The 23,973-nt window shown below is 39.3% G+C and overlaps 1 protein-coding gene across 4 annotated transcripts in view; it reads left to right on the top strand.

Annotated features, from left to right (window-relative positions):
• The first annotated feature begins 1,501 nt into the window (after nt 1–1,501).
• The window catches only part of LOC111160609 (RNA polymerase-associated protein LEO1), a 48,135-nt gene continuing 25,663 nt past the window's right edge, over nt 1,502–23,973 (top strand). For 2 of the 4 annotated variants that reach the window (XM_022523826.1, XM_022523834.1), the window contains exons 1-6: nt 1,652–1,806; nt 10,561–11,313; nt 13,573–13,677; nt 17,642–17,736; nt 19,263–19,408; nt 20,383–20,467. In XM_022523826.1, the coding sequence (XP_022379534.1) occupies nt 1,749–1,806; nt 10,561–11,313; nt 13,573–13,677; nt 17,642–17,736; nt 19,263–19,408; nt 20,383–20,467 (1,242 nt within the window). In that variant the 5' untranslated portion in view covers nt 1,652–1,748. Of the gene's footprint in view, nt 1,807–10,560; nt 11,314–13,572; nt 13,678–17,641; nt 17,737–19,262; nt 19,409–20,382; nt 20,468–23,973 lie in introns of all 4 variants that reach the window. The other 2 variants (XM_022523817.1, XM_022523843.1) reach the window with 2 other exon arrangements.

Genomic DNA, 23,973 nt, shown 5'->3' with positions numbered 1-23,973 from the left:
AAGACAATGAATAGAAGAACAATGATCAGCATAAAGTATAACAAAACAACAACAAAAAATTAAAGTACTAGAAGTTATTTGTTTTGCAGTAGTCATATGAAATAAACACAAATTCTGTTAGTCATGAATATAGGCATGGTGAGTCAGTCGGCCTCACCATAATTCAATTTGTTGAGATTTAATAAGTGCATTTTTCAAAGATAGTACTCTGAATGAAAATGAAATCGAATCACAATCAAACACTTATCTTTCCAGTAGTCAGAAAGTTTTAAAGTGATCCCATCTACCCAGTCTTACATTTTCCACTTTATACACAACAGCTGTAGGATTGATAACATACCAGGTGCCACCTCTTGCCCATTTGAACCCTTGCCCAATGACCTTGGTCATTATTTGAACAAAAACATACCTCATAATCTCCAAACTAAAAATCCATTGTTGCCTGTCCAACATGAAAACTCTTACATGAGACTAATCAGATAATAATTTAACACAAGATGTACATTTTTAAAAACCAAAATATAAGCTTTCTTAAAAAGACCTAATCTTTAACATGTGCAAGTCACTTCATTTCTTTAAGCTTCTATGAAGAGGGTTTACCTAGCACTAACCTATTATGAAAATTCTCTTACAGTCTGATTTTTATAACGTACAATTATAGTCACATTTCCTACCAAAATAAAACTTTTTGCCAGTAAAATAAACACAATGGAACCCTCTGAACAGTGTTTTTCTTGCTGCAGGTTGCAATCCATTAGTAAATCATGAGCGATGTAGTGGGTGTACCGCTTGCGGGCATTAGAACCGAAACAAAACAAAAGCTGAAATAGAATAAAAGAGAATAGTAAATTTCAGACTGTATTTTAGCGGTAAGGGAAGTATTGTTTTGTGAAATAGTTATTTCATTTTATCAATTGTGTACTGGGTTAAGATGGAAAATTTTTCGAGATACACTGCTCTTATAGCTGCAGTTTTCAGAAAGTGGTCTGAGGAAGACCCTTTCAAGAAGCCTGAGAGATCCTCCCTCTCCTTAATTACGTACATATCTCTTTGAGGCCAGATTTTCTTCATCCAAATGCTTCAACCAAAACATTTCTCAGCCGACTGAATGTAGAAGCAGCTATGAGAATTGAGCTGTTTTCTTTGAAGTCAGACATTAAAGATATTTTAAAAACTGTAAAACGATTCCACTCTGCTAATTTTTTGGTTTCGGAAAGAGTATTTTAAAATGCTATTTATGTTAATGTTTGTTATTTAAACACTTTGAATTTAAACTTAATATTTGAATATATTTACTTTAATTGCTTTAATTACTAATACGGTAAATAGCAATTGGTAGAACCTACACGAAAAGCGCTTTGGCGCTCTCAATATTTTGAGGTCAATATGGTCAACATGAAACAAAGGACTTCAGGCCCGAATCGTGGCAGGTTTAACTCGGTCTGAGGGCCCTTCAGCAGAGCGCCTCGAGCACCACCCACTCCGCTGACACCCAGACAGGGGACGCCCCACCCTCGGCGAGAGTCCTTGCAAACAGAAACAGATACCAACTAAAAGGCGGGACTTGTCCCCTGTGTGGACATATAACAGTGAACAAGGGGAGGTTCCAATTGCAGGCGAAACCAGGTCACAGGTCTAAAGCAGCCTTTTAGCGAATCTTTGCGACACTGTCGCGTTTCGTTGGTTCCGTGCCGTAAAAACAGTCGCGGAGCCGCCCCCAGCCGAGGCAGCGGCAGACGTGCGGGGCAATGGCGGATATGGAGGACCTCTTTGGGAGCGACGCCGACAGCGATGCTGAGCGTAAAGGTGGGATCGGCTGGGCTTCAGGGGAGGGGTGCGTGTAGGGGCTTCTGCGGCGGGAGCCCGACGGCGGTCCAGTTCCGGGTCTGCGAACCCTCGGGCACTGCGGGCCAGTGGTGCCGCTTCCTCCACTCCTTCCTCAGCGCCCCCTGCACTCCCGGCGGTACCAGCCTCCCAGGGCTGGCGGGAATGGAGGGACAAACAGCGTGAGCCTCGGGGTTCTTGGTGTGCGTGGAGCATGCGGTGCCTGGGAGCGTGTGGGGCGGAGGGGGGCGCGGGGCAGGGGTGGCGGCGCGGACGAAGCTGCGCAGCCCGCCTAGGAATCTTGGGGTCCTGCTCCGTCCTGTCTTGCACAGGCTAGCGCAAGTAAGGGCTGTTCGTGAATGAATGGGCATTGGGTGCTCGGGAACACCCGGACGAGATGGATGGATTTACAGATGGGTTCGGGAAAGCCACCTGATTGAAACCAGGGTGTGGCGTGGTGCGGATTTTTGAAATGTCTGGGGTGAGGAAGACTGGCGGGATGCCGCGATCGGGCTGTACATAGGCTTTACGCACCGGAGACAGCGTGTCTTCTGAGAGCCTGTGCAGAAACGGCAATTTCCTGAGTCTGTGTTTTTAGGTTGGAGAGCGTATGGGAGATCAGCTTTTGATTTAGAGAGATAAAGGATTTGTTGATGAAATGATTATTGGTGCATGGAAATATTTCTGGCATAAAGACCGTAGATAGTTTGAGTTTGAAATATGAATGGGAGTTATTTGAAGTAAGAATGGCCCCAAGATCCAAGTTCAGAATTCTTGCAACCTTCCAGGCTCAGAGTAACGTATCTACTTTTTCGCTTAGCAAAATGCGTTATTGTAGTTGCTCTTTTTTCTCTAACTCCTATTTATTTATTTATTTTTAAGAGTGTAGTGAAGGGAGTACTAGGTGGAAATGTAAAGTAAGGGTGCTATGGAGACGTGCGTCTGGGAGGTTCTAATCAGGATGAGTCCGTAAGTATAGAGTCCTGTGTACTAACTCTTGTTCTATTATTTTTGCTAATGTTTTCATTTTCTCCCTTATTTTTACTTGTCTGTATCCCATTTGCCTTTCAAGGCACAGTTTTATGTGAGCTCTCCCGTGACTCACTGTTATAAAGTTCATTCATTCGATAAATATGCATTGAGCCCCCTATCCTGTTCCAGCACTTTGCTAGGTTTGGGGGATAGAATGATGAAGATTGTCTCCCGTTGCCCCACCGGCTTATCTGGATGTTTAATACTATTTGATAAGTACTTGGATGGGTAGAAGCAATAGTTTAGTAAGTATACCCTGCACTTTCTCCTATTGCAAACTCAGTGTATGGGGAAGTGACATATGGAGATGGTTGCTTCTCTGGGCTTTATATTTTACTTTCTTGTGAGTCTGTTGCTGCTTTTTTCCATGTTATCATTAGATAATAGGATGCTATAGGATTTACTTCTAAATCTGTCCTTGAAGGTTGCTCTTTGATCTTGAAGGTAGTATGGATGTGACAGGGTAATTCCTGTTAGGCCTAACCTATTTCATTATGTGCTTGCACTAAGACAGCTGTGGAAAATAACTACACATGACAAACTTTTTGCCATAGCAATGGGTAGAATCTCTACCTAGGCCCAACGTGTTTCTTTTATGTATAATTGTGCCCGGTGTCTTTAATTTCTTTCAACAATGTTTTGTAGCTTTAATTGTATAAATCTTGCACCTCCTGAGTTAAATTTATTCCTAAGTATTTTATCCTTTTGGATACTATTGCAGGGGAAGTTGTTACCTTAATTTCATTTTTGGATTTTTCATTGTTAGTGTATAGAAATAGAACTGATTTTCTTGTATCTTGCAACCTTGCTGAGTATTAGCTGTAATTGTTTTGTGTGTGTGTGTGTGTGTGTGCGCGCGTGCGTGCGCATTCTTTAGGATTTTCTACGTATGAGATCCTGGCTTCTATAAATAGAGAGTGTTTTAACTTTTTTTTTTTTCTAATTTGAATGGTTTTCTTTTTCTTGCCTAATTGCCCCAGCTATGACTTTTTGTACAGTGTTGAATAGAAGTTGTGAGAATGGACATCCTAGTTTTGTTCCTGATCTTAAGGAGAAAGCATCCATGCTATCACAATTACCTGTGTTAGCTGTGGGTTTTTGTAGATGCCCTTTATCAGGCTGAGGAAATTCCCTTCGGTTCCTAGTCTGTTGAGTAGTTTTATCATGAAAGGGTGTTGGATTTTGTCAAGGGCCTTTTCTGCATCAATTAAGATGCTCACTTTCCTTTACTCTGTTAGTATGGTCATGTTAATGTTGGACCACCATTGTATTCCTAGGATAACTCCCACGTGGTCATGGTGTATATCCTTTTAATATGCTGTTGGGTTCAGTTTCTTAGTATTTTGTTTAGTATTTTTACATTTGTATTCGTAAGAGGTATTGGTCTGTAGTTTTCTTTTTGTGTGACATCTTTAGAATGAGTTAGGAAGTGTTCCCTTTGCTTCAAGTTTTTGGGAGACTTTGAGGATAGACATTAATTCTTTAAACATTTGGTAGGATTCACCAGTGAAACCACCTGGTCCTGGGCATTTCTTTGTTGGATTTTTTTCTCTTTCTTTCTTTCTTTCTTTTTTTTTTTTTTTCTAAAGATTTTATTTATTTATTTGACAGATGGAGATCACAGAGAAGCAGGCAGAGAGAGAGGAGGAAGCAGGCTCCCCGCTGAGCAGAGAGCCCAATGTGGGGCTCGATCCCAGGACCCTGGGATCATGACCTGAGCCGAAGGCAGAGCCTTTAACCCACTGAGCCACCCAGGCGCCCCTTTCTTTCTTTTTTTTAAGTGGGCTCCACACCCAACATGGGACCTGAACTCAGGACCTTGAAATCAAGAGTCACATGCTCTACCAATTGAGCCAGCCAGCTGCCCCATGTTTATTGGAAATTTTTTGATTACTGATTCAAACCCCTACTTGTTATAGGTCATTTCAGATTTTGTATTTTGTCTTGAATCAGTTTTGGTAGTTTTGGTAGTCTTTTTTCTAGGAATTAATTCATTTCATCTAAATCATCTAATATGCTGGCATAGAATTGTTTATAGTATTTTCTTTTAATCCTTATTTCTATAAGGTTGGTACTAATGTCACTGCTATCAGTAATTTGAGTCATCTTTTCTTCTTGGTCTGTCTGGCTAAAGGTTTGTCAGTTTTGTTATTATTTCAAAGCAGAAACTTGTTGTTTCATTGATCCTTTTATTTTTCTCTTCTCCATTTCATTTATTTCTACTCTAATCTTTATTTTTTTTTTTCCTTCTGCTTGCTTTGGGTTTAGTTTTATCTAGTTCCTTGAAGTGAAAGGTTGGGTTATCAGTCTGAAAATCTTCTTTCTTTCTTTCAACTCTACGCCCAACATGGGGCTTAAACTCACAACTCCGAGATCAAGAGTTGCATGCTCTATTGACTAAGCTGGCCAGGCTCCCCTTTTCTTTTTTAATGTACGTGTTTACAACTACAGATTTTCCTTTTAGCACTGTTTTTTCTATATCCCTTACCTTTTGGTATCCTCTATTTTCATTATCTGAAAATATTTTTGATTTCCATTGTGATTTCTTCTTGGAGCCCTTTGTTGTTTGAGTGCATTGTATAATTTCTGTATATTTGTTCATTTTCCAGATTTGCCTTTGGTACTGAATTCCATTTCATCCCATTGTGGTCAGAAAAGATACAGCCTTCTTCAATTTATTAAGATTTGTTTTGGGTCCTAACTTAGGGTCTATCCTAGAGAATGTTCAATGTGCACTTGTGGGGAAGAATGTATACTTTGGTGGTGGTGGAGTGTTCTGTTGATGTCTGTATGTCTGTTTGGTTCCTCCATTTCCTCATTGATCTTCTGTCTAGTTCTGGCTCTTACTGTAAGTAGGGTATTGAAGTTTCCAACTAAAGATTCTATTTGTGTATTTGACAGAGACACAGCAAGAGAGGGAACACAAACAGGGAGAGGGAGAGGGAGAAGCAGGCTTTCCGCCTAGCAGGGAGCCCAGTGTGGGGCTCAATCCCAGGACTCTGGGATCAAGACCTGAGCTAAAAGCAGATGCTTAACGACTGAACCATCCAGGTGCCCCAAATAAAAAACCTTAAAAAAAAGATTTTTTTCATCTAATATTAGTATGATCACTGTAGCTCTCTTTTGGTTGTTTTTTACATGAAATATCTTTTTCCATCTTTTCACTTTCAGCCTATTTGGGTATGTGGTTCTTAAGTGAGACCCTTGTAGAGAGCATATATATGGATCACTTTTAAAATTCTCCAGTTTCTGCCTTTTCATTGGAGAAGCTAATCCATTTTCATTTAAAATGACTACTGATAAGGACTAATGCTATTTTGTTTTCTTTTTTTTTTTCCTTAAGATTTTATTTACTTATTTGAGAGAGAGAACACTAGCGGGCAGAGGGAGAGGGAGAGGGAGAAACAGAATCTGCTGAGGAGGGAGCCCCACACAGGGCTGAATCCCAGTACCCCGGGATCATGACCTGAGCCAAAGGCAGACACTTAACTGACTGAGCCACCCAGGTGCCCCCATTTTACTATTTTCTATATGTCATAACTTTTTTGTTTCTCAGTTCCTGTATTATTGTTGTCTTTTAAGACTGATTCTCTTTTAGGGTACTGTTGATTTCCTTCCTGTTTCTTTCTTTTTTCTTTTTCTTTTTCTTTTTTTTTTTTGTATAGTTTTTACTTTTCTTAGCAGTTACTTTGGTGATAACAGTTAACATTTTAATTTATAATAATTATTTTGGATTAATGCCAACTTTATTTTAGTAGTATACAGAAGCATTTTTTTCTCTACATAGTTTACTTTCTCTTGTCCTTATCTTGTTATTGTCACAAATTACATCCTTATACATTGTCTTCTCAGTGATGTGGTTTTATAATTATTGTTTTATGTTACTATATTTTAAACCGAATCATAAAAGGAGTTACCAGAAATACCTTGATGTTGACTTATGATTACCTATTTAGTTACCTTTACTATTGTTCTTTATTTCCGCATGTGGATTCAAATTACTGTCTGTTGTCCTTTCATTTCAGCTAGAAAGGCTTCCTTTAGGAAGCAGGCCTGCTAGCAACCAACTGTTTTTGTTTATCTGGGAATGTGTTAATTTTGCAAGTTTGTTTTTATTGAGGTGAAACTCCTATAACATAACTTTTTTTTTTAAAAAAGATTTTATTTATTTATTTGACAGACAGAGATTACAAGTAGGCAGAGGGGCAGTCAGAGAGAGGAGGAAGCAGGCTCCCTGCTGAGCAGAGAGCCCGATGTGGGGCTCCATGCCAGCACCCTGGGATCATGACCTGAGCCGAAGGCAGAGGCTTTAACCCACTGAGCCACCCAGGTGCCCCAAAAGTAACTGTTTTTTTTTGTTTTTGTTTTTTTTTTTTTTAAGAATTTATTTATTTGTCAGAGAGAGAGAGAGGGAGAGAGAGCAAGCACAGGCAGACAGAATGGCAGGCAGAGGCAGAGGGAGAAGCAGGCTCCCTGACGAGCAAGGAGCCCGACATGGGACTCGATCCCAGGACACTGGGATCATGACCCGAGCCGAAGGCAGCTTTATTTGACAGAGAGAGAGATCACAAGTAGGCAGAGAGTCAGGCAGAGAGAGAAGGGGAAGCAGGCTCCCTGCTGAGCAGAGAGCCTGATTCGGGGCTCAATCCCAGGACACTGAGATCATGACTTGAGCTGAAGGTGGCGGCTTAATCCACTGAGCCACCCAGGCGCCCCAAAAGTAACTGTTTTAAAGTGAGCAATTCTGGGGCGCCTGGGTGGCTCAGTGGGTTAGGACACTGCCTTCGGCTCAGGTCATGATCTCTGGGTCCTGGGATCGAGCCCCACATGGGGCTCTCTGCTCAGCGGGGAGCCTGCTTCCTCCTCTCTCTCTGCCTGCCTCTCTGCCTGCTTGTGATCTCTCTCTGTCAAATAAATAAAAATCTTAAAAAAAAAAAATAAAGTGAGCAATTCCGTGATATTTAGTACATTTACAGATTCTATCTTTTGACTGTTTGAATAGTGCTGCTGTGAACCTTTGTGTACAAGTATTTGAGTGCCTGTTTGCAGTTTTCCTGAATATATACACAGGGTTGGAATTGCTGAGACTTATGGTAATTCTTTTACTTTTTTAGGAGCAAGTAAGCAAACCATTTTCCATAGCAGCTGGACCATTTTACGTTACTACCAGCAATGTTCGAGGGTTTCTTTTTTCTTTTTCTTTTTTTAAACATCTTCGCCAACACTTAGCTTGCTTGCTTTCTTTCTTTTTCTTTTTTTTTAAGTAGGCTCTGTGCCCAGCATGGAGCCCAACACAGGGCTTGAACTCATCACTCTGAGATAAAGACCTGAGCTGAGATCAAGAGTTGGACTCTTAACCCACTGGGTCACCCAGGCACATGCATACTTTTTCTTTTTTTAATGTAGCGATCCCTGTTGGTGTTAAGTGGTATCTCATTGTGGTTTTGATTTGCATTTCCTAATGGCTAAGGTTGTGGAGGAACTTTTCATGCACTCATTGGCTATTTGTATATATAGCTTTGGAGAAATGTCATTTCAAGTCCTTTGACTATTTTTTTTAAACATTAATTTTATTTATTTATTTGGGTGAGGGAGAGAGAGAGAGTGCTGAGCAGGGAAACTGATGTGGGACTCAGTCCTGGGACTCCAGGATCATGATTGGAGCTGAAAGCAGTTACTTAACCAACTGAGCGACCCGGGTACCCTCTTTTGTCTGTTTTTTTTTTTAATTGGGTTGCCTTTTGTTGAGTTGTAAACATTCTTTAAATATTCTGGATACTACACACTTAGCAGATAAGCGGTTTGCAAATATTTCCCCCATTTAAAAAATTTTTTTTTCACTTTCTTGATGTCTTTTGTTGCATAGAAGGTTTTCACTTTGAAAAAGTCCAATTTATCTATTTCTTATGTCAGTCGTATCACTTTCATTCTGACGTATAGTTTTGCTGGGAATAGAATTCTTGGTTTACAGTCTTTCTTTTGGCACTTTGAATATGTCATGATTTTGATGAGAAGTCATTGTTATCCAGGATTCCTTGTGTGGGACAAGTTGCTTTTCTTGATGCTTTCAGCATTCTTTTTTTTATTTTATTTATTTTTTTTTTTTTGGTCTTTGTCTTTAACAGTTTGATAATGAGGTATATACATGTGTGGATCTCTTTAACTTTATCCTCTTTGGCATTAACTGAGGTTTTTTGAATGTCTTTCATCACATTTGGGATGTGCTTGGCCATTATTTCTTCAAATAATCTTTCTGCCCTTTCTCTTCTTCTGGAACTCCCTTTATGTATATGTTGGTATATTTGATGGTATCCCACAAATCTTTTAGATTTTGTTCATTTTTCTTAATTTTTTCTCTTCTGTTCCTCATTTGATCTTACTTGACCTATTTTAAAGTTTGCTGATTCTTCTCCCTAATTATATCTGCTGTTTAGCTCTGTTAGTGAAATTTTCACTTCATTTATTATATTTTTCAACTCCAGGATTTCTGTTTGGATCTTTTAAAATAATATCTCTCTCTTTTTTTTTTTTTTTTTTTTTTTTTTTAAATATCTGTCTTTTTATTGATATTCTCTATTTGGTAAAACATCATTTTCATTTTCTGGGCTTCTTCAGGGACAGTTTCTAGCCTTTTTTCATACATATGGGCTGTACTTCCTTGTTTCTTTACATTTCCTTTTACTTTTTTCTTAGTAACTGGCAATTTTGAGTATTATAATGTGGCAACTCAGGAAGCCACATTCTCTCCCCTCCTCAGGATTTGTTGTTGATGTTTGTTGTAGTGATTCTTTTGAACTAATTCAGTAAGGTCCACGATCTTTGCTCTGTGTGGCCACTGAAATCTGTCCCATTAACTTGTGATTGGACAGAAATTTCCTGAAATGCCTAGAACCAAAACCAACCAACAAACAAATCCAAGACAAAACAAAACCTCCCGTTCTTTGCAAAGACTCAACCAGGCAGTTTAAAACCTGTTTATGCCTTCATTTCTTGCTTGTGCAGAGCCTGAAGGTCAGCCACACACGAGATCTTACTGCCCTCTCAGTTCTTTCCTGAGCATATGCACAGTCCTGGGCGAGTGTGTGGACTTCCCAGATATCTAATAATATGTGGGAGCTTTTAAAAGCCCTTACTTCCCATATTATTTTTTTTCCAGCCTTTCCTCCCAAGCTTTTTAAGCTTATTACTTATCCCAACTGCTATCCATTGTCCTAGGCAGAGGCAACTAATACATTCACCTGTAAATGTTTTAGACAAACGTTCCCAGGTAACTGCCTCATCTGAGAAAGTTCTAAGTGATCTAAAGTCAGCCCTTTGAGCCAGTCCTTCAGTGATCCACGAGGCAAATCAAAACTAACAACCATGATTCTTTGTGAATGAGGTGCCTCTGTTTCCTCTAGTAGTAGTTCTTGTACTAGAAATTTGGGCTGTCTTTAAGGCATTATTGAGCTGGGGAGCTGGGGATTGGGGTGGAGGAACGGGGTAAGTTAAAACACCGTGAAGTTTTATTGAGATTCAGCTGTTTTTTTCTTGTTAAGCATTCCTCCAGTTGCTGCAACTTTCGGTCAGTTTCCTGAGTGGGGAGGAAATTGATTCTGTCCGTTTTTAACATGTATTTTCATTGCTTTCATGTTGAGGTTGACTTTTGGTGTTCTTTACTCTGCCTTTTCACTGACAGCACCATGTGTTTATATGCTTTCATAGATTCTGATTCTGGATCAGACTCGGATTCTGATCAAGAGAATGTTGCTTCTGGCAGTAATGCCTCTGGAAGTGAAAGCGATCAAGATGAAGGGGGTGAATCAGGAAAGCCAAGTAATAAGGAACTGTTTGGAGATGACAGTGAGGATGAGGGAGCTTCACATCACAGTGGGAGTGATAATCATTCTGAAAGATCAGACAATAGGTCGGAAGCTTCTGAGCGTTCTGACCACGAAGACAATGAGCCCTCAGATGTAGATCAGCACAGTGGATCAGAAGCCCATAATGATGATGAAGATGAAGGTCAGAGGTCAGATGGAGGGAGCCATCACTCAGAAGCAGAAGGTTCTGAAAAAGCACACTCAGATGATGAAAAATGGGACAGAGAAGATAAAAGCGACCAGTCAGATGATGAAAAGATGCAAAATTCTGATGATGAGGAGAGGGCACAAGGATCTGATGACGATAAACTGCAGAATTCTGATGATGACGAGAAAATGCAGAATACAGATGATGAGGATAGGCCTCAGCTTTCAGATGATGAGAGACAACTGTCCGAGGAGGAGAAAGCTAATTCTGAGGACGAACGGCCAGCAGTTTCTGATAATGAGGATGAGAAACAGAATTCTGATGATGAAGAACAGCCACAGATGTCTGATGAGGAGAAACTGCAAAATTCTGATGATGAAAGGCCACAGGCCTCAGATGAAGAGCACAGGCATTCAGATGATGACGAGGAACAGGATCGTAAATCAGGTAATGCATTTAGGAGAACCGAACGGTTTAGTAGAAGTACCCAGATGCGGCAGTGGCCCATTTATTCTTTCTACATTCCCACCTTTAGTGCCCTGTTTTTCTCTTCTGTCCCTCCATTTCATTCTTTCCTAAGTATACATTTTGCTCTAAAAATTTTTTTGGAATGCATTTGTTATTTTTATCCCCCTTCATTTGTTATCTGATACTAGATCAGGAAGAAAAAAATTTAAGGAGGACAGCCTTGGAGAAAGATGTATGGTGCTTAAGTAACTAGATAATGAATAGAGTTGGTTCCATTCTGGTGGGTAGCTGAGAAGCTTGCCTCAGGTGAGAGTATCTTTCGCTGGGGGGAAAAAACAATGCCATTGAAACATCTCCATAGGGTAGTTGCACTAAGGTGTAAATACCATGTTCCAGCTCAGTTTTTCGAGATCCAAAATTTGATCATCCAGAGGTAATTAGGCTCCACAGAGTTCACTCAGACTAATCAAATGCATAACAAATTAATTTATAAAGATCAAATTGCAAAATTATTTGTTTCAGGAGCATCAGTTATTTCTCTTGTTGTATCCTTGCCCTTGGGGAAAATTGACATTGGATACCAAATGATAATATCAGGAGGTTGCCTAGGCAGTATAACATTTGGAGAATGAAAACATGGCTGGCTGACCTCAGTGCTATGGTTGCTTAATACATGCATCCTCCTAGAAAGATGTGTTTGGGTCAGAATATTCATTCCTTAGAGACTACAGGAAACATGTAGCCAAACTTTGGCCTCTTGACCCCCTTTTATAATGTCCATTTACATTGTTTTCTCACATTAACACGTTCTTCATATAAAATATTAAAGGGATTTAGAGATCTTATTTGTTTGTATTGTAAAAGTCATCTTGATCAGGATAGACTTCTTCCTCAAGGAATTCTTGGATTGCTTCATTTCTATAGGTGTTTGATTATAATTACATATTGATCCTATCTTAGCTTATATATGGGGGGGGAGGTCTTTAATCCTGTAAACATACCTCACAAGATAACATTCAGGACCACATTTTGGCATTATTTAGGAGAGGAGGCCAGAAAATTTTGAGAGATGGATATAGATCTGTTTAGACTACTGGGCTGCAGTAAGTATTCAATAACTAGTTCTGGGTAGAGTTAATTTTTCTGGTAGAATCGTTAAGGGTCATGCATTACTTCCCCAATACTAGCAGAGTAACATTGGACTAGGGTTATGGTAGAGAATCTTATAGCTGGTCATTCTGCTTAACTCTTACCTGGATTGACAGTGATTTTCCTGAAGTTTACAATTAGATAAACAGTTGTACCATCCAGAGATAATGTTATACAGTTGACCCTTGAACAACATGGGTCTGAACAATGTGCGTCCCCCTATGTGAATTTTTTCATTAAAAACAGTGCATTATTGTAAATGTACTTTCTTTCATGATTTTCTTAATATTTTCTTTTTTCTGGCTTACTTTATTGTAAGAATACAGTGTGTAATACATATACAAAATATCTATTGTTTACATTATCAAGGAGACTTCCAGTCAGTAGTAGGGTATAAGTAGTTTTTGGGGAGTCAAACGTGTATTTTTGACTCTTTTGGGGGGTTCTGTGCTCCTGTCCCCCATGTTGTTCAAGAGTAAACTATATTTGTCTCCTCCATTGCAATATTTTTACCTCTTGTAATGAGTCCTATAAATTTGGTCATAAGTTTCAATACTACTCTTCTCATTCTGCCAGATTTTTCTGCTTATAGAAAACAATTTTCCTTTAATGAGTTATATTTTTAATTAACTGCAGTCTGTATGTGTATGTGCAGTTCTAGTAATGTTAATGCATATGTAGTTTTGTGTAACCACCACCACCACAGATCAGTTCTAAAAAAAGGATCACCCTAAAAAAAAAACCCTCATCCTGTCCCTTTTGTAGTCACATTCTTTTTCAATCCCTGTCCCCTGACAACTACTGATCTGTTTTATCACTGCAGTTTTGTTTTCTTGAGAATGTCGTCAGAAAAATGAAATCATATAGTATGTAGCCTTTTTCTTTCATTTAGACTTGTTTCACTTAGCATTATGCATTTGAGATTTATCCAAATTGTTACATGTATCAGTAGTTCCTTCTTGTTACTGAGTAATTTTCCATTGCATGGCAATACAACAGTTTGTTTATCCCCAGTGTGCTTCTAAAACACAGAATTCAAAGTTAAGAAATGACTGTGATTATGAAGAACCTCTAATTCTGCTCTTACAGAATCTGCAAGAGGCAGTGATAGTGAAGATGAAGTTTTACGAATGAAACGCAAGAATGCAATTGCCTCTGATTCAGAAGCAGATAGTGACACTGAGGTACCAAAAGGTATTCCAGATAATTCTTTTACGTACATATGTATCTATTTCTGTTTTTCTTCATTTAACTGTAGTGCACTGCCAACTCTGGGCATTTACCCCAGACTGCATGACCCACAGAGAAGAGTGGATATAGGTAGTGTACACGGGGAAGTTGTATGGATATTAGAAACTGTTTATGTTTAATCAGTTGAAGAAGAGCCACCTTTTTCTTTTTTTTAATGTAAGCTCCTTGCCCAACATGGGGCTTGAACTCATGACCCTAAGATAAAGAGTTTCCTGCTCTATGAACAGAGCCAGCCAGGAGCCCCTCTTTTTTTTTTTTTTTTTTTCCCTGCTTTGTTTACAGTTAGTTGAATGTATTGCTGGGAGGCTGTGGCTCTGGTTGAGGTGGTAACCTCCATTCTTTAGTTTGAATACTGATAGTTTCAGGACAACTTGTTCTTAAATGCTTAACAGGTTAATAACACATGAAGAATTTGATTCTTTAAGTTGTAGGTTAGATGAAGAATTGATCAAAACGCATGGTTAGGTAAGGTAGGTTTGTTTTAAGGATAAAAGATCGACCTATTCATCTCTATGTATGACTGTTTCAAATGGCACATTGCTCTACAATAAAGATGTTAGTATAAAAGTTTCTACAAATACAGTTTGGTAGTTTGATTATGCACAACCATCGTTGTACTGAATGTTAGATATTAATGTTGAGTGGTTTATATGAATTATTATAAGTAACATGACAACTAAAGCAAGTAATTAAAGGGTCAACTAGAAATAAAAGGAGAGAGCTGGCAGAATAGCAGGCTCTGGGATTTACTTAAAGACAACTAGTAATTATGTGCCTGGACTTTGGAATCATATGATCTAAGTTAGAATTTTTGTGGCTCCACTTCCTAGCTGTATGAATTTGGTCAAGTTAATTACTTACTATGCTTCAATTTTTTTTTTTTTTTTTTTTTTTTTTTTTAAGATTTTACTTGTCAGAGAGAGAGAGAACACAAGCAGGCAGAGCAGCATTCAGAGGGAGAAGCAGGCTCCCACACAGGAGCCTGATGCGGGACTTATCCCATAACTCTGGGATCATGACCTGAGCCCAAGGCAGGAGCTTAACTGACTAAGCCACCCAGGCATCCTTTCTTTTTCTTTTCTTTCTTCCTTTCTTTTTCTTTCTTTTCTTTTTTTTTTTTAAGATTTTATTTCTCAGAGAGTCAATTTTCTGATGTATAAAAGGGAAATGATAGAGGGTTGTCATGAGAATTAGATACATTCATTCTTTCATTTTATTCAGTTATTTATTGAGACTCTACTGTGTAGTGGTAATCTTCTGGGCACTGGGAATGTAGCAATGATCAAAACAAATAAAGACCTTTTCCCTTGAAGAATCACATTCTGGTGGGGTTACGGTAGAGTAGGGAGACTGAGAACACAAGAAGTAAATTAAATATATAGTATGTCAGATGGTGATAAGAACTGAGAAAAAAATGAATCAAGAAGGGACACGAGGGGCACCTGAGTGCTCAGCTGGTTAAGCATCCGACTCTTGATTTTGACTAAGGTCATGATCTTGGGGACCTGAGACTGAGCCCTTGCTGGCACTCCACACTCAGTGGGAAGTCTCTTGAGATTCTCCCTGTTTCCCCCTGTCCTGCCATGCACATGCACGCCCGCTCTCAAATAAGTCTTAAAAAAAAAAAAAGAAAAGAAAAAGAAAAGGGACACCTGGGTGGCTCAGTCAGTTAAGCATCTGCCTTTGGCTCAGGTCATGATTCCAGGGTCCTGGAATTGAGCCCCGCATCCAGCTCCCCTGCTCAGCGGGGAGACTGCTTCTCCCTCTATCTGCCTCTCCTCCTGCTTGTGCACATGTGCTCTCTCTCTCTCTCTCACACACAAATAAGTAAATAAAAATCTTTAACAAAACAAAACAACCGGGGGGGGGGGGACATGAGAGTGTCTGTGGGTGGGGTTTTCATTTTGATTTTACCATATAGATGAACTTTGAGTACCCTGGCCTTCCTTGCCGCCTTATTTATTTTTTTAAATTGTTTTGGCTTTTTTGTTTTTAGAGCAGTTTAAGGTTCACTGTGAAATTGGGGGAAAATAAAGAGATTCCCATCTACCTCCCACCTCTATACATGCGTAGTCTCCCTCATTAACAGCATTCTCCACCAGAGTATTACCTTTGTTACAATTAGCGAACCCAGGGGTGCCTGGGTGGCTCAGTTGGTTAAGCGTCTACCTTTGGCTCAGGTCATGATCTTTGAGTCCCGAGATCCAGCCCCACATCTGGCTCCCCGCTTGGTGGAGAGCCTCTTTTACCTTTGCCCTTTACCCCACTTGTGGCATGCTCTGTCAAATAAATAAATCTTAAAAAAAAATAATTAGTGAACCTGCATTGATACATCATTATCCTCCAAAGCCCATCGTTTATACTACTGTTCCCTCTGATTCACTCTGGTGTTGTACATTCTGTGTGTTTGAATATATGTGTAATCACATGTATCCATCATTATGGTATCACATCTGGTATCATACGGAATAGTTTCACTGCCCTATAAACCCTCTGTGTTCTCCCTGTTCATCTATCCCTTCCCCTAACTTATGACAACTACTGATTTTTTTTGCTGTTTCTATAGTTTGCCTTTTCCAGAATATCATAGTTGGAATCATACAGAATGTAGCCTTTTCAGATAGGCTTCTTTTACTTAGTAATATATATTTCCTCCATGTATTTTCCTGGCTTGACCACTTACTTCTTCAGAGCACTGAATAATACTCCATTGTCTGGATGTACCAGTATATCCATTCATCTCCTATAGGACATCTTGGTTGCTTCCAAGTTTTGGCAAATATGGATAAAGCTGCTATAAACATCTGTGTGTAGGTTTTAGTGTGGACTAAGTTTGCAGCTCTTTTGGGTAAATACCAAAGATCATGATTGTTGGAGCATATGGGAAGGGTTTGTTTAGTTTTGTAAGAAACTGCCACGCTGTCTTCTCAAGTGACCATAACATCTGGCATTCCTTTGAGCATTGACTGAGAGTTCCTGTTGCTCCACATTTTTGCTAGCATTTGGTGTTGTCAGTATTCTGGATTTGGGCCATTCTATTTTTTTTTTTTTTTTAATTTTTATTTTTTTTTTAATTTTTTTTTTTTTAAAGATTTTATTTATTTATTTGACAGAGAGAGATCACAAGTAGACAGAGAGGCAGGCAGAGAGAGAGAGAGAGGGAAGCAGGCTCCCTGCTGAGCAGAGAGCCCGATGCGGGACTCGATCCCAGGACCCTGAGATCATGACCTGAGCCGAAGGCAGCGGCTTAACCCACTGAGCCACCCAGGCGCCCTAGATTTGGGCCATTCTAATAGGTTGCCTCTTGCCTTTTAGTGTTCCATCTGCCCCCTTGTCTTAATAGCTCACTCTCCTGTTTTATCCTAGACTGTGTCATTGCTAATAATTGTAACTTTAATATAATTCCAGTTGCAAGCAGTCTACTTTCTGACCACCCTCCTGTCTTTCTTTTTACCCCCTCTTCTACCTATCTTGGTTTATTGGTTTATTACAGATTATTGTTGCTTTGTCAAACCTAGGTGAAGTTCTGCCTCAGATGGTAGACCGGGGTCTGCAGTTTTAAAACTTAGGGAGTATATAGAGAATAGGAGTGTATTGAGTGCCCCAAATGTGAGTATGTAGACTGTAGGGAGACATTTGGGCTCCTGGGGAATAAAGGAAAATAAAGAACAAGGTTGCACTAAATGAAGGGGAAAAGACATCTCCTGTGCAATTTTGCCTTTCACTGAATGGACCCCCTTCCCTTTCCACAGGCACTCTGGTCCTATCTTTGAGAGCCAGGTTCAGAGTTGTGCTGAAGTGCTTTCCTGGTGCCTGGTCCAGAAACCTTGGGAATGTGTGGAAGTTATAGCTTTGAAGAACCTTGGTTATAGATACTAATACTGTAACTTTTTCCTCAATATTAAAGATAGCAGTGGAGCCATGGATCTGTTTGGAGGTGCAGATGATATATCATCAGGGAGTGATGGAGAAGATAAACCACCTACTCCAGGGCAGCCTGTTGTAAGTAAAATTACCAGTGTGAACTGGGCCCTTACTGAAGCCTAAGTAAATGTTTCAGAGATTTCACGTCGCTCTTATGCCAAGGAGAGGAAGTTGCTAACTGATTTGCAGTATGAAAATACAAGGAACAGATGACTTTCTTAGGTAAGGAACTGTTGTTTATGAGGAGGAATAGGAAAACTGCCCTGGTACTTCTATACCGTGGAGTACTGTTAAGCAGTGGAAAGGACTGAAGTATTTGTATACACAAGAGCTTGGATGAAATTCCAGGGTATGCAGAGTGACAGAAAGCCAACCTGAAAATGTTACATGCTGTGTGATTCCACTGACACAGTATTCTTGAAATGGCAGAATTACAGCGATGGAGAAGAGATAAATGGTTACCTTAGGAAGGAATGAGTGCAAGAACAAAGTGGACGTAGCTCTAGAAAAAGGTGATATGAATCTTAGTGGTGATGGGAATGTTTTGTATCTGATTGTATCAGAGTCAGTCTCCTGGTGGTGATATTGTACTATATAGTCTGCAAAATGTTATCACTGGGAGAAACTGCATATAAAAAGAAAGAAAGAAAAAAAAATGGCCCAGTGTGAGGCTGGTGCCACACTTTAAGAGACAAGACTGCAAGGATTTGTGATTTGAGAATCATTGATTTAAGTGTTTTTCTTGTTCTTGCCAGGAAGTGTGCTGTGTTGAAAATCTTCTCTGATTTTAATTGATAGAGTGACTGGTTGGTGAATATGTGGAACACAGATTTATCACAAAAAAGATCTTATATTGATGCTTTCCAAAGCGATCTTGTTTCCCTTGTGGTTTTTCGTGGGGGCTTGTGTGGGTAGGGTAGAGATTGAGGGCTGCTTCCCGCAGCCAGCGCGACAAATCGACCAGGAACACGTGAGGTTAAAGAGGATGGTGAAAAGAAATTAAGAGGCAAAGAGATGGGGGCAGGAGAAGCACTGAGGAGGATGTCCAACAGTGCCGATTTTATTCCATATCTTACAAGCATTTATAAGGCAGATCACAATAGAAGGAGTAATACATCAGTACCTAGTCAGATGACCGCAGTTTCTGTAACAAGTTTACATTAACTACAAGCAAACCTGGTGGTGCCAGGTAGTCTCCGCTAAAGCCATTAGCAAGACAATCAACCAGGGAGTGGGTTATGGGAGGTACAGAACAACAAGGACCAACTAAGAATTCATGACCCTGACCACATTGTTCCCTTCTGTAGGGGGAGTGTGTGGGAAGTCACGTAGGCCAGCGCAGGACACATAGCACAGACCCTTTTCTCAGTGTTACTCACCTTTCCCGTCCTTAACCTTGTCAAGGTGTCCCGGACTTTGAAGGAGATACAAGTCAGGGACTGGTTTGATCCTCGACTCCAACCGTGCCGTGGCCTCCAACAGCTGCTTTAGTTCCAAAGCCTCAATATGTTTCCTGTCTACCTAAGTTATTAAAGTGTGGAGGTTGAGCTAGACTAGACCATTTCTAAGGTTCTTTCGAGCTCTAAAATTGATTCTTTTACTAGGATGAAAATGGATTGCCCCAGGATCAACAGGAGGAGGAGCCAATTCCCGAGACCAGAATAGAAGTAGAAATACCCAAAGTAAACACTGATTTAGGAAACGACTTATATTTTGTTAAGCTGCCCAACTTTCTCAGTGTAGAGCCCAGGTAAGAGGGTCAGTTAAAAGTGTTTCGAGATGTTGGATAGAAATATGTGGATTGTTGCTACTTTTCTGATTTTACACGAGGTGGCTAATCACAAAATGGAAAACTCATCATGTGTCCCTGGGAAAAAATCAAGTGTATCCAGTGATGGAAAATGTATGGACTGTTGGTAAAGGAGACTTTTAATGTTTGTAATTGTTCTTGGCAGTTTGATACTTCCTTATGAATTAGCAGACATCTCAAACCTTTGGTTTTTTTTTGACCAGTGCAGCCCTGAAAAAGCTGAAATCCAGAGTGGCAGACTTTGCTAGAGAAACTGCAGGTGCTCACTGTAGCTGCCATCTTGGATCTAGAAAACCTAATGGTTTGGGACAGTGTTGATGGCTGTTATTCACTAAGTCACATGCAAGCTGTTGTGAGATTTAAATTTCTTTTTTCCTTCAAGCAAAATGATTGGAAAGCTAGAGCATGGGTGGCCTGTTCTTTGGAAGACTTACATAAGAGTGAAGAATATTTCAAATATTTAGCCTTGGCTTTTAAGCAGTGTGTTAACACCAATTTTCAAGAAGGTGTAGTGATTTGAATACTTCCTTAAAGTTGAACATGAAAATATTTGATTAATTAATTAAAATAATTAAAAATTATTTTTATTAACATATAATGTATTTGCCCCAGGGCTACAGGTCTGTGAATCATCAGGCTTACATATTTCATAGCACTCACCATAGCACATACCTCCCCAGTGTCCATAACCCAACCACCCTCTCCCTGTCCCTCTACCCCCCAGCAACTCTGTTTGTTTTGTGAGATTAAGAGCCTCTTATGGCTTGTCTCCCTCCCGATTCCATCTTGTACGATTATGACTTTTAATTACATTATGATTTTTAGTGTAATGGTGTCTGTTAATAGAGCTGTTACATAGCTGTAATATTCCTTAAAAATATGATTAGTAAGTTTATTTTAAAAACATTTTGTAGACCTTTTGACCCTCAATATTATGAAGATGAATTTGAAGATGAGGAAATGCTGGATGAAGAAGGTCGAACCAGGTTAAAATTAAAGGTACTCTTCCAGGCTGTACTCATTTAGTTTTTTCTTTTATAAAGTAAAACCTGGGGATAGTCACTTGAGACTTGAACTTTTAAAAAGGATTTTTAATGTTTTTTGTTTTATAAACAAATGAATTGTGTTTTCAGAATGTTTTTAGGAAGAAAATATATAGCTTTTTCTCTGTATAGGTCTCTGTAAAATATATAGCACTTTTCCATCATCTTTTTCACTGTTACACTGTTCTGATGCTTTAAAAAAAATTATTAGCTTCTTCCTTCAGAGTAAGTAGCATTGTGGTTTGGTGTTTATAATGACTGCCTCCATATGTACTGTGGGTTATGTTCTAGCAACTTCCTGCAAGAGGAAATCCTTCAGGTTCTTTGATCTATAGATTAAAAAAATCATATACAAAAAGAATCTATTACTAGTGCCTTCCAGTTGCTCTTGTTGGCTGTTAGAGATTTTTTTATTATACTACGTTCCTATTAATGTTTCTCTTTGATACCTTATACTGGCTGGCTGTCCACAAAGGGCCTCTAATCTTCCTTTAATCAAGGAGGATGAAGGTTAAGCAGATACTTTAAAACTGAGTTGTACCAGAGAATGAGAAGCAGTTGAACTCATGGTATGATATTTGCAGCTATGCTTTTTGAATTCTTAAATCCAAAAAATTTCCTGTAATTATTTCAGTTTTCAGTGGATATTGTGAATGGTGTTTGAATGTTAAGAAGTGGCAGTCTGGCATTCTTAGAATTCAGGGGCCGAATTTTTAGAATAATTCCATCTTTTCAAGTGTGATAGATCTATAGGTATCTAAAGAACCTTATACAAGATGGTTTCTATACAAAATGTGTGGGCTTCAAAAGTTTTCAATGAAATTTCACTACTCCTTCCTCTTAATGGAAATATAAATCAAATGAGAAAATGGAAATAGACCCCAATAAATTGTTCCAGGACACAGAATTAATAGGCATAGTTATTAGACTATTGCTTATTTTTTTTGCTGTCCTTTACGTTGCCTCTTCTCTTCCCACATTTGCTCATCTGTTAATATTTTTCCTTCAGGCATGTGTATCTATTGATAGAGGGTTAGCACTGTGAATTTTTCATGCCTGTTTTAGTGCCTCTGATAGTATTCTACTGCTTTTCATTATTTCCTATCATTTATATAAATTAATGTAGTTCTGTATTTATTTACTCTTTATTGATTTTCTGCATTTTTGCCTTACCTTCTGCTAGGGTGCACCAATATCAATATATCTATTTTAGGCCATATAATATTAGACTAGTATAGGCATCAAAGATGAGGAATGAGTTTCTCATTTCTCATTTCTGTCACCAAAGCCTTGGTGCTTAGGGGCACCTGGGTGGCTCAGTCAGCTAAACACCTTTTTTTTTTTTTTTTTACGATTTCATTTATTTATTTGACAGAAATCTCAAGTAGGCAGAGAGGCAGGCAGAGAGAGAGGAGGAAGCAGGTTCCCTGCCGAGCAGAGAGCCCAGTGCGGTGTGGGGCTCAGTCCCAGGATCCTGAGATCATGACCTGAGCTGAAGGCAGAGGCTTAACCCACTGAGCCACCCAGGTGCCCCTAAACATCCTACTCTTGATTTCAGCTCAGGTTATGATCTCAGGTTCCTGAGATTGAGCTCTGCATTGGGTTCCCTATTCAGCAGGGAGTCTGCTTGTCTCCTTCTCCTTCTGCCGCTCCCCCTGCTCATGTGCTTGCTATCCCCCTTAAGTAAGTAAATAAATCTTAAAAAAAACCTTGGTGCTTAGAGTACAAAAGGTTGATGTGTAACAGAAGCTTTGGTATGTGATGGAAAATAACCTTGGACCCTTTGTTTTTTGAGCGATGTTCCCAAGACTAGGATGATCATTCCTTTTTTTTTTTTTTTTTTAAAGATTTTATTTATTCATTTTTGAGAGAACACAAGCTTGGAGCGGTCAGGGGTGGGAGGGAAAAATGAATCTGAGGCGGAGTCGGTACCAAGTGCAGAGCCTGGTGTGGGGCTCAATCTCACAACCAGGAGATCATATCCTGAGCAGAAACCAAGAGTCAGATGCTGAACTAACTGCCACACAGGTGCCCCTACGGTAGCTGTTCTTAGATAGTCAGTTGGTGGTGTAATTAATTCTTTGAAGAATAAGGAACCAGGGTGCTTGGCTGGCTCAGTTGGAATTGTGTGTGATGCTTGATCTCAAGTTCGTGGGTTTGAGCCCCACACTGGGTGTAGAGAGTTCTAATAAACAAACAAACAAATAAACTTAAATAAGTAAACAATAAGGAACCAGGTATTGTTTATATATTTCTATGACGTCTTCCATCTTTAAAGCTACTTTACTGTGTCTTTATCCCAATAGGGTTAAGACCTAGCAGTGTATCCTTTCATAGCATCATTATAATTTGAATCACTTTATATAATAGCATTTTTCAAACTGGCTTCTCAGTTACTAATGGCCTCTATGTGTATATTTTTTGGTGTGAAAGGGAGGGTAAGAATAGTATAGATTGTTTTTATCCTTTTATTAGGGGAAATTTTAACACATTACGAATATAATGAGAACCATATAATGAACTCTCATGTACCCATCACACTCTTCAGTGGTTATCAGGTTGGACAATCTTGTGTCCTTTATATTCCCTACCATACCTTACCCAGACTTTTGAAATAATCTCAGATATGGTATCATAGTTAATTAATGAATATTGATTTCTTTTATCAGCTGGCTTCATGGTTACTTTTTTTTCTTTTTCTTTTTTCTTAATTTATTTTCTTTGGTAATCTCTACACCTAGTGTGGGGCTGGAATTCACAACCTTGAGACCTGGAGTCAAATGCTCTTCCAACTGAGCCAGCCAGGTGCCCCCATAGTTGTTTATTTAGTGAGCAATAAAGAGGAAAGGAAAAAACTGGAAGGGAATTAGTAAGACCCTGTTGCAGTATTGGTTTCTGGACTAGACTTCAGTGATTCATCCCTTACATACAACACCCAGTGCTCATTACAAGTGCCATTTCTCTAATACCTGTCACCCATCTAACCCATCTCTTACCTACCTCCTTCTATCAACCCTCAGTTCCCTGTAGTTAAGAGTCACTTATGGCTTGTTTACCTCTTTCTTTTTTTTCTTTACTCCCTTCCCATATGCCATCTGTTTTCTATCTTAAATTCCATGTATGAGTAAGATAATATGGTATTTGTGTTTATCTGACTTACTTCACTTAGCATTATAGCTCCATCCATGTCATTGCAAATGACAAGATTGCATTCTTTTTGATTACTGAATAATACTCCAGTGTGTGTGTATGTGTGTGTGTGTATTATACTGTATCTTCTTTTTAAAATTATTTTTATTAACATATAATGTATTTGCCCCAGGGGTACAGGTCTGCGAATCATCAGGGTTACACACTTCACAGCACTCACCATAGCACATATCCTCCCCAATGTCCATAACCCAACCATCCTCTCCATGCCCCTCTCCCCCCAGCAACCCTCAGTCTGTTTTGTGAGATTAA

The sequence above is a fragment of the Enhydra lutris genome, unplaced genomic scaffold (assembly GCF_002288905.1).
Source record: "Enhydra lutris kenyoni isolate GAN:26980312 unplaced genomic scaffold, ASM228890v2 scaffoldscaffold4, whole genome shotgun sequence".
Classification (NCBI taxonomy): domain Eukaryota; kingdom Metazoa; phylum Chordata; class Mammalia; order Carnivora; family Mustelidae; genus Enhydra; species Enhydra lutris.
This window is presented reverse-complemented; position numbering and strand designations above follow the sequence as displayed.